The sequence below is a fragment of the Rhinatrema bivittatum genome, chromosome 14 (genome assembly GCF_901001135.1).
Source record: "Rhinatrema bivittatum chromosome 14, aRhiBiv1.1, whole genome shotgun sequence".
Lineage (NCBI taxonomy): Eukaryota > Metazoa > Chordata > Amphibia > Gymnophiona > Rhinatrematidae > Rhinatrema > Rhinatrema bivittatum.
This window is the reverse complement of record NC_042628.1, coordinates 17,428,958-17,441,874: the sequence shown is the minus strand read 5'-3', so window position 1 is coordinate 17,441,874 and position 12,917 is coordinate 17,428,958. Positions and strand designations below refer to the sequence as shown.

General features: G+C 48.9%; 1 protein-coding gene across 3 annotated transcripts in view; it reads left to right on the top strand.

The window, feature by feature from the left end:
• The window catches only part of POLR3E (RNA polymerase III subunit E), a 33,539-nt gene extending 21,050 nt beyond the window's left edge, over positions 1-12,489 (top strand). For all 3 annotated transcript variants that reach the window (XM_029577687.1, XM_029577688.1, XM_029577689.1), the window contains 5 exons: positions 177-241; positions 1,468-1,967; positions 7,151-7,228; positions 8,922-9,047; positions 9,930-12,489. In XM_029577687.1, the coding sequence (XP_029433547.1) occupies positions 177-241; positions 1,468-1,967; positions 7,151-7,228; positions 8,922-9,047; positions 9,930-9,986 (826 nt within the window). In that variant the 3' untranslated portion in view covers positions 9,987-12,489. The remainder of the gene's footprint in view (positions 1-176; positions 242-1,467; positions 1,968-7,150; positions 7,229-8,921; positions 9,048-9,929) is intronic.
• The last annotated feature ends 428 nt before the right edge of the window (positions 12,490-12,917 follow it).

Sequence of the window (12,917 nt, the reverse complement as noted above, 5' to 3'; positions counted from 1 at the left end):
TCGACATCGCATCCACATCCAGGCGCGTGTGCGGTTTGTCCTCCCTCGTGGGATCTGGAGAGACAGATGATGTCCACCCATCAGCGTCTTCCTCCCCTCCCGTGCGCCTGTTATGAAAGTGCTTGAAAAGTTAAATCGAATCAACATGTGTTTAACAGAAGTTTTTCTTATTTCAGGTTGGAGAAAGTCTTTAATCTTTCCAAGGAAGATACGATGCCAAAGAAACCAGAAGCACAATCTGGTAAATCAAGAGACCTTTTTTTTTTTTTTACTGAATGAAAGTGTTGGCTAGTCTTCCAGAATTATTTTTTTGGGATAGACGTGCCCCCTAGCAGCAGTTGACGGTGCATCTCCCTAAAGTCAGCATTCGCTCGTGTGCATGAGAGCCTGCGTGTTCTGAAGATTCGCCCTTTGAGTGCTGGGTGTGGGTCACTGGGCCGAGGAGAGGCTTCAGGTGTGAAGCGTGCACAGGCTCGTGCACCACGTCGAGGTAGGAATGGAGAAACCCGAGGAAGGGTTGAGGAAAGTGATTTGATTTTTTTTTTGCAGCGAACGAGCTTATCCATGACTTCGGAGCGCGGGGGAACGGCTGCATTGCGGCTCATGAAATTATCCAGCGCTCCCCGCGGTGCGGGTGAGGCCGAAGGGCCTGAACGTCGCTCCCAGCTCCTGGGGTCCACAGCTTTTAAGGGCAGTCCAGGGTGGGGTTTGGAGGTTTGCGCAGGAGTTGCCATTTTGAAAGCGGCGTACGTGCGTGCATTAGCAAACTTGTGCGCGCGCTTTTACGTCTGCCAAAGACAAGTACGGGCACTTGTCTTTGGCCTGTACTTTTCGTGTGGGAGGCCTGGGTTAAATGGTGGGGGGGGGGGGGGTGAAGTGCCGGAGGGCCTGGTTGACCTGGTGGAGGTGTCGGTGAACTCGAGAGATACCAAGTATGCGCGCACACGTTTTCATGAATGGAATGCAGGCCTCTAAAATACCTGCTTCCGGGTATAATTCAGATTTGCAGGGAATAGACAGAGGCCCTGGCACGATATCCGTGGTCCCGAGGATTGTGCTGAAACCACCACCTTTATTTATTTATTATTTTTTATTTGAACCCATGATCCACCAGTGTGGAAGGCTCTGGCCGTCCCCATTACAGATTGCACTGCCTCTAGGCCCTTACTCACAGGGACTCGTGCACCTTTGAAATACCTTTTAGCTTTTGCCCAAATATTTAATTTTCATGCAACTTGTAGGGGGGGGGAGGGGAGAATTGACAAAAACAATTGTGCAAGAAGTGCCATGGGCTATTGGCCACTTCTGTCGGACACTAACATTTCCAAACTCTGCAGCTGGACGGACTTGCGAGCGTTTGCACTTTTCTTTGCATGAAACTTAAATCTAGCCCTTCCCTCGCCTGTGCCTCACAGTAAGAGGATGACGTCCCAGTGACCTTCTGTTTTTTTTTTTTTGTCTTCACAGTTCAACCTTCGTTTGTGTCCGGGGAACAGAGGGTCAACATGGCCAGAGCAAAAGCAAAGGAGAACTGCCCGTCGTTGGCGAGAGAGCTGCAGAAGCAGAAAGCCCAGAACCAGCCCGGCCTTGCTTCGCCAAGAGCCGAGCTCGCCAACGTGCGCATTAAGGAGGAGCCCGTGAGCGACGAGGAGGCCATGGACACGTCCCCGTGCGACGCTCTGAACAACGGCATTGTGAACGGGATCCACTCGAGCGAGAGCTCCCTGGACTCCCTGAATGGCCACCTGCCCCGGGGCGCCCTGGAGGCCAGCGTGGCTCAGGAACTGAAAGCCTTTGTGACGGCCACGTTTAGGAAACATTACGTGCTGACGCTGAGCGAGCTAAAACGCTTCTTCAACCTGCACCTGGCCAGCCTGCCCCCGGGGCACAAGCTCTTCAGCGGCATCTCGGACAAGGCGCTGCAGGAAACCGTTCTGGACGTGGGCTGCAAGCAGATCTTGGTGCCTGTGAGTATGTGCTGTGTGTGTGAGTGTGTGTGAGTGTGTGTGAGTGTGTGTGAGTGTGTGAGTGAGTGTGTGAGTGAGTGTGTGAGTGAGTGTGTGCGAGTGTGTGTGCGAGTGAGTGTGTGTGTGCTGCGTGTGCTGGTGCAGTTTTAGAGAGGGGGCCCCCACAGTTTCCTCTCTTATTCAAGTGCAGTTCAGTCAGAGCTAGGTTGGGTCAAGGCACCTTGACCCTTCAGTCCCATTGCGTACCCGGATCGGTCCAGACTGCTGGGTTTTGCCTCCCTTCCAGCAGATGGAGACTACCCTGTGGCTTTCTCGCTATGTTTTATGTCCACTCCCAGCTTTGCAAAGGCTGCTCGTATCTCTCCCTCAGAGTAAAGCAGGTACAATATAAGGTACAGGGAAGTGAGCTTCTGCTTTGACGAGAAACCCTCTCTATAGCCTCTCGCCTCCCCTGTTTGGGGACAGGGGAGGCGAGAGGCCTACAGTATTTGTTAATGGAGGCCTTTAAACATTTTTCTGATTATTGATTAGCACAAAGGTTCTTAAGCTCTGCCGTATCACTTGCCAGAGCCTCCCACCCCTGAGCTGGAGAAGGGGCTCTTGGACTCCCATCTAGCCACCCTAGAAATGAATGTGCAAAAAAAGTATTGCACAAGTAATCGCCACTTCACTGGAAAGCTTGCACCCCACAGGGTTTGACTGCTTGTTTTTCACACGAGCAGGGACAGATTCTTGTGTAATCCATGGTGAATTCAAGTGGGGAAAAACAAGAGGAAAGTTAATGCAAAAAGTGAAAAAAAAAAAAAAGCCATCGTGCAAATAGATTCACCAGAGCAGAAACGCCATCGTTGGCATTTTGGTTTGAAAGTGGTCGGGCATCCCTAGTTTAGAGGCCGAGGAGCCGTCTCGGGATAGAAGGGGGGGAGGGGTACTACCAGAGCACTGCATTTGGGTGTAATGGTGTGGTCTGTACACGGGGTGGGGGTGGGGGGTACTACCCGAGGAGCAGGGGTCAGCACCCTATGGCACGCATGCCATTTTTTTTTAGAATAGAGCCGAGCAGAAACTCCGGTTGCTGCTGCTGCATCCCGTTTCTTACAGGACTGCTGTACGTCCTCAGCCCGTCCTGCTCGGTCTGGCAGCAGGAGTCGCGTTACAAAAACGCCATCTCTCAGCTCCTCTTGCGAGACTCATCCCGCAGCAGCAGCAGCAGATGACATTTTGTAACGCGACTCCTGCTGCTGCCCATCCCGTGATCCGGCAGGCATCCGCGGAACCCGTCCTGCGGCCGGCCAAATTGAGACAAGAGAGGACCTGGAGGCCAACAACGGACCTCACCTGGCTGGGAGCTGAAGACTGAGGGGGCTGGCAGGCTGCTCCAGAGCCCTTCCCAAGGCAGCTAAAGATGGATGGTCCTATCTCGCTAGCAGCTGAAGGGAGAGGCCCAGGCTCTGTGAGTGCATGCGTGTTTGTGTGTGTGATTGCATATGAGACAGAGAGAGTGTGTGTATGTGGTTGCATGTGGGGGAGAGAGCGAGAGTGTGTGAGAGAGGAGAACATGCGTGCATCCTCCTCACCCCAACTCTCTGGGTGACTGGAATTCAAGTGTTCATGTATGGCGAGCTGGTTTTTTTAAACCTTACAAGTTTTAATTATTGGGTGGTGTTTGATCTGTCTGCTGTTTTGAAATGTTTTATTGTTTGGAAAATTTTCAAAAATGTGTGTGCATTTTTAATTATTAATCAGCTATGTTGAAATATTTATTTATTTTTTTTATTGTCCTAGTTTTACTATTATGTTTCATATTTCTTAATTTTGCTTGAGGCATGGTAATGTTTCGCTTCTCCCATTGTTGCACTACGTACAGAGTTTGGCTTGTTGCAGTTTCCAGTTCAGTTTGTGTCTGCACGATTCTGTTTATACTTTTTTATAGTCACTTTATTCTGTGTTCTGCTAGCGAGTGGGAGTCTATAGCAGACCGGCCTGTCCTGAGGAGTGCGCGTGAGAGACCTTTTTCTATTCTCCTCATATAATTTTGTTTTTACATGGGAATAACATATCAGGTGCAATCACTTTTTTTTTTTTTTTAAAGCTCTTGAATATTTTAACTGAAAATTAATGTCAAAATCAATATTCAAGAGTTATGTGAGAGAAATCTGGTGGATGATAGTAACATAGCAAAACAGCAGCAAAAAAAAGACCAAATGGTCTATCCAGTCTGCCCAGCAAGCTTCTTATGGTAGTAAGTGCCGCGCCGTACAGATGGCCCCCATGTTTCTGTTAAGGGTAGTAACTGCCGCTCTGTGCAGGTTACCCCGCAAGCCTTATATTGAGGGGAGTAATATTTACAATCAAAACCAAGCAACTGTCAAACCCATAACAAAATTACTGCTAGCAACAGTTTTACAGGGTGAGCCGTCGTCTTGATAACTCAGACAGTGCTGCTTGAATGTGTGACTTGGCTGCAGAAGCCGCCCTGTGCTGTATCTGTGCTCCGGATCATAAAAGTCGAGGCCCAGCAATTTGGCTTAACATCTGAATCCAATTCCCCTGTCGTCAAAGCAGAGAGTGATGTTGCAGTTGTGCCACAAGCATCAAGGGTTATTGGTTAGGGGTAGTAGTAATCCCCGTGCCTTCTGTAAAGGGCAGTAACTGCCACTCCATGCAGGTTACCCCCTTGCACCCTTTCCAACCGCTGGTCTTTAGGGATCCACAATGTTTATCCCATGCCCTTTTGAATTTTGTTGTCATTCACACCATCTCCTCCAGAAAGACGTTTCAGGCATCCAACCATCCTCTCCGTGAAGAAATATTTTCTGGTGTTGGTTCTAAGTCATCCTCCCCGGATTTTGTGACCCTTAGTTCTGCTGTTTCCTTTCCAACGGAAAAGGTTTGCCGTTGATTGTGCATCATTAAAACCTTTCCGGTATCTGAAGGTCCGTAACGTATCTCCCCTGCGCCTCCTCTCCTCCAGGGTATACATATTTAGGACCTTCAGCCTCTCCTCATAAGTCTTTTGATGGAGACTCCCCCACACCATTTTGGTCGCTCTTCTCTGGACCGCCTCCATCCTGTCTCTGTCCCTTTTGAGATAAGGTCTCCAGAACTGAACCCAGTACTCCAGGTGAGGCCTCACCAAGGACCTGTACAAGAGGATGATTTACGTCCTGTTTCTTATTACTTTCTCAATGCAGCCCAGCATTCTTCTGGCTTCAGCTATCGCTTTGTCAAATTGCTTCGCCATCTTCAGGTCGCCAGACACAGTCACCCCAAGATCCCTCTCTCGGTCCGTGCACATCAGTCTTTCACCCCCATCCTGCACAGCTCTTTTTGGATTAATGCATCCCAGATGCCTGACCCTGCACGTCTTGGCATCGAATCCCAGCTGCCGTCTTTGACCACTCTGTCCTCGGAGGACTTGCAAATCTAAATTTGTGCCTGAGGTGAAGTGATTTGCCCAAGGTCACAAGAACTGGCGGTGGGATTTGTACCTTGGCTTCCCTGATTCGCAGCCCGCTGCTCTGACCATTAGGTGACTCCTCCACTCCAACACAAAGGAACAACAGGAAACCGACGAGCCACAAAAGAATTTTATGCCACAGCAGAAGTCTGAGGCCCACTAGTAATGAAAGTCTGAATTGAAAACTCACCAGAGCTTCGGAGGGTCTGCTTTATATATACCATAAAAACTATTTGTTCGGTCTGTCAGAAAGGGCTGAATGTGTACACCAGGATTACAGCGGTGGTGACTCACCCTCTCCCTCTCTGCAAGGTCTGATCTCCAGTCCCTTCGGTTTTTCTTGAAAATTTAACAAGCTCCCGCTGAGTCACGGGGAATAAACTTGTTTTATTCCTTATTCAGCCAGACAGAGGTGGAGACAGACAGGGCCGGTGCAAAGGGATAAGGCACCGTAGGCACCTGCTGCCTCATGCCCACCCCCGTCACGGCCCCAGCTCCTACCGAGCGTGTGGTTTTCTGGGCCACGAGCAGGTTGGGCGCTGCGTGCAGCCCACCAGATCTCCTCTCCACTCCTCTTTGCTGCCACTCGCAGTCGCACATGGCTTGCATCCCCTAATGGTCGGCACTCTAGGCCTAGTCTGTCTGCCGGCCATGGAAGCGGAGCTCACGTCGCAAGCACAGCATCCTCCTTTTTTAAAGCATTTCTGAGCAATTAAATCACAGAGTTAATGGGGGAAGAGGCAGGCCAGAGCCCTGTGCAGTAAGGTCCAGCATTGCATGTCTGCTGAGGGAGGGGCACATTTTTAATGCTCTGTGAAGCATTGGGAGGGGAGGTGTGTACGGCAGAAAGGGACGATGACTGCTGTCAGTCTAAACTCTTGACGGTCCAGTTGCACCTCTGGGCAGCCCCTCTGACTCTCAGCCGTTATCCTAGAACATTGTTTAAAAAAAAAAAATCCTTGTTTGTGCCCTCAGAAGCATGGGCTTTTTCATTGGCTCAGGCTGCAGCAGGGGATCCGGGTTCAGATCTCCCCCGCCTGAGGTCGGTCAGATCTCTGTGCACTGAGACCCAAATTAGGGGGGGTGGCTGCGGCCACAGTGGCGGTTCCTACGCGTGGTGCTGAGGGGGGGGGGACCTTAGAATGGCACCCTCCAGTACCCAGCCCAGGTGTGACATCTGGGGAGGGGGAAGAGACGGGGGGGGGGGGGGAAGCTGGCATGGCCCAAGAGTATTAGAGCAGTTCCCAATGGAGGGCACCAGCTTCAGCAGTGAGCCAAATGCAGATATGATTGTTTAACCTTAAAATGCGTGGACTGGCTTCACTTTTTTTTTTTTTTTCCCATATCATTAAAAAAAAAACATTTACAGTGCATGACAGCACGTGACCGCTTTCCCATGCTGTTCCTGCAAGCGGGTCTTTCGTGTTCTCCGACTGGAGCCGTGTTCAGACCCGGATCCCTTCATGTGCATATTGCACATGATGGGCGGGCGGAACCGGTGACATCGCACGGCGTGGCCCAGTCAGATCCCCCTTCCAGATGAGGCGATTTTAGTGGCACTGTTTGTAACGTGGCAGCTCGAAGGCAGTTTGGAAATGAGGCCGGGTTTTGAACGAGCCGTGGCATGTAAATCCCCCTGTCTGTTGTGTATTATTGCCTCTCAGAACTGTATCCACGTCCAGGTTGTGTCCACGAAAACACATCTGTGCTCTTTCTTTTTCAGTTTTCTCCTCAGAGTACTGCTGCACCCGACGAACAGAAGGTCTTTGCCCTGTGGGAATGTGGGGACACGTACGATCAGGTAAAAGTGGGGCTTTGAATGAACCAGATTTAAAAAAAAAAAAAAAGTGAGAAGTTCTCGGGATTAGCAGGGAATGGTTTAAGCCTCCGACTGGATGACGGGTTGGGCCGTTCCAGCTTTTGTCGTCGGCCTTGTCGGGAGCATCCGAGTTTCACCTCCTGCAGAGGGTGCAGTTCAAGGGCTTTTTTGGCTCTCTGGGTGCGACCAGTAAGGCTTTACCATAAAAGCCGAAATGGTTCTAACTCCCGTGCACCGGGAACCTTGAGGGTTACTGCACTTTTAAACGTTTTGTTTATTGTTCAGAGCGCCTGCAGACAAAGCTGCTGCGCTCTGTGTGTAACAGGAAGTCTCCAGACTGTGGAAGGACCTTTTGCGTCTGAGCTCCAGAGAGATCTTTAGTGTTACAAAATCAGTATGCACAGGACTCGGACCACCAGAGACAGCAAGAAAAAAAAAAAGAAATTAGTAAGAGTGAGAGCAGAGGAAGGAACTCTTATACCGCACGTCCAGGCCTGGATTTTCCATTAGGAGGAGCAGGCGGCAAGTCCCAGCAGCACTCTCTCATAAGCGCGGCTCGCCTCGTGAGCGGCAACATCCCGTGAAACCCCCCCCCCCCCCCTTTTAAAGGCACAGGATTGGGCCAGCGGCATTTGGAGCTGCTGGCCCCTCCCCCTCTGAGGCGGTGGGGTCTGTTGGGATGCAGCCGCTCGGGCCGAGCAGTGCCCGAGAGGACGGGTCCCTTTCACCACAGGGGGGGTGGTTTTAAAAGAGAGCAATCCCCTTCCCTCCTGACCCCTCCCTACCCCCCACCTGGTCATGGTTATTCATCATTGCCGTAGGAATAGCCTTGCTGCGTCAGGCCAGCGATGCATCGCGTCCAGCCTCCTGTCGCCGAAGAGATGGAAAAAAAAACGAACCCAAAGTCCGTCTGGCTAATAAGAATTTTGGGTCTTCTCCTCCAGAACCTTGTCCAACCTGTTTTTTGTTTTTTTTTTTAAACTCTGTTATTCTACTGTGCTATTCTTAACCACGTTTTCTGGCAGTGCGTTGAATTGTTAAATTTTTTATTTTAAATCTGCGGTTACTTTCAGGGAATCGACCCCTTAGTGTAAATAAACGTTTCCTATTGACCTGTTCCATACCATGCATAATTTTCTAAGTTCCTATTGCATCCCCTCTCATCTTGTCTCCCACATTGTTTAGGGAGACAGTCCATCTCTGTAATCATTTTGGTTGCCCTTTTTCTAATTTTGTTGCATATTTTTTTTTTTTGTGTGTGGCTGCGCCATGCATTGATGCAGCGGCACTGCGGGGGTTTGCTGGTTTTCTCTGATCCTTTCCAAGTAATTCCTCACGCTCTATTTGCTTTTTTTTCCTTCATCCTTGAAAAGCGACTGCCCCTCTACCCACGGGGTCTAGGGGCACACGGGCTCCGTGCATGGCCCACGCATATAAAGTGTTATTGCTGAGAAAATGCAGTGGTGGCAAAGATGTTCGAGGGTAGGACACGCAGTGTCTGGGAACAGCCTTTGTTCCTTTTTACTGGGCGTTTTGGGGTGCTGGGTTTAGCAGATCAGATCCGTCTCGTTGCGGCACGCTTTAAAAAATAAAAAATAAATAAATAATAGTAATAATAATCCGGTTCATAAAACAAGCCAGATGTTGTTAAAATGTAATATTTTGTCTTGTTAAGCATCGACAGGTTTTGCTTGAAATCTTTTCCAAAAATTACCGCGTGCGAAGGAGCGTGATTCAGACCCGGCTGATCGAGGAGAGCAGGAAGGAGCTGAGCAAGCAATTGGTGGATAAAGTGTTAAAGGTAGGCTTGTGGGGTGCCTGGGGGAAACAGCTGCCTGGAACGTGGCCCTGAGACTCTGGCTCTTCTTAAACACCCGAGATCTAATCCAAGCCCTGCCTGGGCTGTTTGCAAAGAGTCTTACGTTAACGTACTCCAATTATAAAGTAATTGTTTGTTTTTATTTAGCAACAAAGTAAGCAATCTGCTTTCTGTGTCCACTTGGGGCAAAGTCTAGTAGTAAAATGTGCTTTAGTCTTAAAATCTGCCACGTTTGAATCTGATAGCAGAACATCCCTTTGTTCAATCTGACAAGTACATCATATGCTATCTTTTGTTATTTGTCCCCATTGTTAACAGTGCTTGCAGCTAGTGCCTGGCGCTTGAATTAAACCTACAGCTTGCTTGCAGCCTGTGCTAGTAGGCTCTTTATGAGAAACTGTATATCATGAGGCCTAGGTAGGTCCCGTAAACTCTGGAACTTGCTCGCCTGACTATGAGCTTTCAGGGGTGCCAAAAGAAGCCTTTCATGTAGCATGCAAGGAGAGGCGACTATTTATTTATTCATATTCTGCCTTCCATTCAGGTACTGTGGGTGTTTCCCTGTAACCTGAAAGTTTACTATCCGAAGGCCCTATTTACAAAGTATTTTTCCCATAGACACAAAATGGGAGAAAACACTTGGTCTATATAAACCCTGGGGATGCACTGCCTCCAACCCGACCAGTGCATTCATCCATAGGTTGTCCAGCATTGTGGCTGTGCCTGTGCAACACCCCCAGGGAATCATTTCATCTCTGTTGTTTTACACGAATGCAAAAACCTCGCTGAAATCTGCTGAAAATGACAGAACTAACCTTCTGCTCTTTTACTGAAAAGTTTGCTTTTTTTTTTGGCTGTTTTCAGGACTGCTGTGTGAGCTATGGAGGAATGTGGTATCTTAAAGGCACTGTCCAGTCCTGACAGTAGCCCTTCCCTGCGTCCTCTGCGGGTCATCTCCAGAGCATGGCAGAAATACCAGAGCAGCATTACCAGAGCAAGGCCTTTTGCTCCGAGAGCACGGGCGGACTGTGAAATGCACAGGATGGCCATGGGGGGTTTCCAGCCCAATCCCCACTAAATCATTCCGGCCTTCTGCAGGCAGATTTCACGTAAGAAAGCATGCGGGTCCATTCTGCTGGCTGGCTCATTAATGCGGGATCTCAAAACATTTTTATTTTAATTCTCATTCTCTGGTATTCTGATAATAAAATAGTGCAAACTGACACCAGACATGATGGAAAAAAAAAACCAAATGACCTAGTTTAATTTTCAATTTGTAATCTCTGCCAATGGATGAGAAGTTGGCCAGAAAGATTGGTAGTCTCTCTGGAAGCTGATTAGCTGGCATTATTGATATATTTTTTTTTTTTGACGTGTCTGAGACCTCGGCCAGTGTCCATCGTAAAGCAATGCTCGTGAAAGACGTGTTGTATTGCTATACCGTGTTTTTTTTTCCGCTGGACGAGCTGCGACCAGCCTTACGAGGTAGAATCAAGGAGCACAGAGCTCTAGCATAGAGCCAAGGCAGCAGTCGTGTTGTGTGTTGGAATCAGCACGCCCCCTGCTGGGTGGAAGGTGACATTACCATCCCTTCGCTTTGCCAGCGGGTAGCCCCAGGCTTGAGCTTAGGTGTACAGCACGGGGTGGGGGCGGAGGCAGCCCCCTCCCTTGCAGACGCTCGCACTTTCTTCCTCCCCGTTTAACCTGCCGCAGATCATTCTCTGCACCCCCCCACCCCCCCCCAGACGCGACTGCTGGGTGTTTGTGTAGCATTAATGCAGAGATTTGAAAACGGTCGTGGCTGTGCTGTTGCTCGTGAGGATATCCAGACAGGTCCCCGTTCTGAGGAAGGGAGAAAGCTGCGGCGGGGGAGGGGGCACAGGTGTAAGATGCTACCATTAAGAGCCCCTCCTGCCTGTGGGGCACCTTCTAGCTTCAGTTTTGCCCGGTGTGCACCTCACTGAGTATTTAAAAAGGAAACAGATCAGATGCAGGGACAATAGTCTGATTCTTGTTGTCAACTGTATTATCTTAAATATTTTTTTAATCATTTCCTTTCAAAAATAAATTAGTTTCTTAATATTTTATTGCATGCATCTGTCTGCTTTCTCCTTTTCTTCTTACTATTTCTTGCATTTCTCTAGTAGGTGGTTGGTTTTTTTTGTTTTTTTTGGGAGGGGGGCCGGCTTCTAGCTTCTTGGACTCATTGTGCTGGGCTATGGTGCCATGAGCCTAGGTTTGTTACTAGCCAGGGATTCCCCTACCCCTCTCCCGGGCACCACAAGCCACAGCTCCTTCCAGAAGTCACGTGAGGCCATTGTAGGATCACTGAGATTTGGCCCCTGAACAGCCTGGGGAGCTGAAGGCCTGGCCATGTGCAGGGTTACCAGAGCCAAGCTTCACTTGATGATGGGAGTCCACAAGGGATGAGGTGGAGGCTGTCCCTCGTTGTTTGCATTGCTATGTGTCTCCTCTGACCCTAGATCTGGCTTTAGGGTGCAGGAAAAGTGTGCAGCTCAGGTCACATCAGTGCTGTTTACAGAGATCCCCAGTCAGCTTGTAGCTGTGCAGGTTACTGTGCACAGAAGGCAGGATAAGGGTGGTGATTCATCTGCTGGCTGCAGCCATCTTTACGGAGTACCTTCTTCAGCTCCTGTTTAGGCCGGGCCCTTAAGAGGAGTTACAGTAATTTTTAAGCAGCGGTTGTGTGACCGAACAATCTGTTTTAGGTGAAAACATTTAGCAGTGCCAGACACTGACTTGTCTTGACTTCATTGGTAACTACTCAGACTGTTCCCTGTTTATATAATCCCTCTCTCAACTTACTTAGCCATTGTAGCTGGAGGCTGCACAGCATGGCTTCCGCTAGGTAAGCATCTTATAATCATGGGCCAAGACCTTTGGCTACTATGTGTCACTGTTGTATAATGCCCAGGACCCCCCCCCACCCCAGCAGATCTGACACAGGAAGGGCACTACTCCTAATGCCACCCCCCCCCCCAATACTATGTCTCATTGACGTGGGTGGCAATAGAATTAAAGCAGAGGGGTGAGCAGTGCAGTGCGATGTCAGTGGCTGCTGCTTGGCTCTGGGGTGTGGCTGCATTAGGATGGGGGCCTGAGGTGGGGTTTATTTTTTTTTTTGCTTTGCCAGTTTGACTTCCAGATCAGTCTGGGTGTGAGCAGGACTAATGCCCATCACCAGCCCTAAGAATGCACTCCTGACAGTAACTGAAGTGGGGGAAAAAAAAAACATCTCTTGGCACAGAAACTTGTTTAGTTTGAAAGAGTGATTATATTGTGTTATCTTGTGCTTAGATAAAAATTTTAATTTTCTCTTACTTGCCCTTAAAACTGACTCCTCCATGATTAGGTTGACATGCATTTTCCTCATATTGTAAAATAAAATAGATTCTGCCCATTGTCTGGTTTGTCACAGTTTCTTCAGGTATTGATACATTTCGTCGCTGTGGTTTGATTTCTGGCTGTGGCTGATGAGAAGGTGCCTATGCCTTTTAATCCTAACTTTGGTGCTGCCTGGATTAGTTTGGAGAAACATATGCTCCAAACTTTCGTTGTAAAACATCTTTCATAGATAACATTGCAGGGGGCTGGGTGGGGCCTTGGCCCAGTCAGTGCATTTCTCATACATCCTGTCAAACCCCTATCCAATTGGCTAAGCAAAACCTTAAGTCTGGCCTGATTAACTCCACAATCATGATCACTCTCACCAATGCCCCTTCCCAAACCATCTAGTAAAAAAAAAACGAAACTGTAAGTGGACATCAAACTTTATAAGTATTAGACCTTGTTTTATGCATGTATTCTAGAAATCATGTTGGCAGTGCTGAT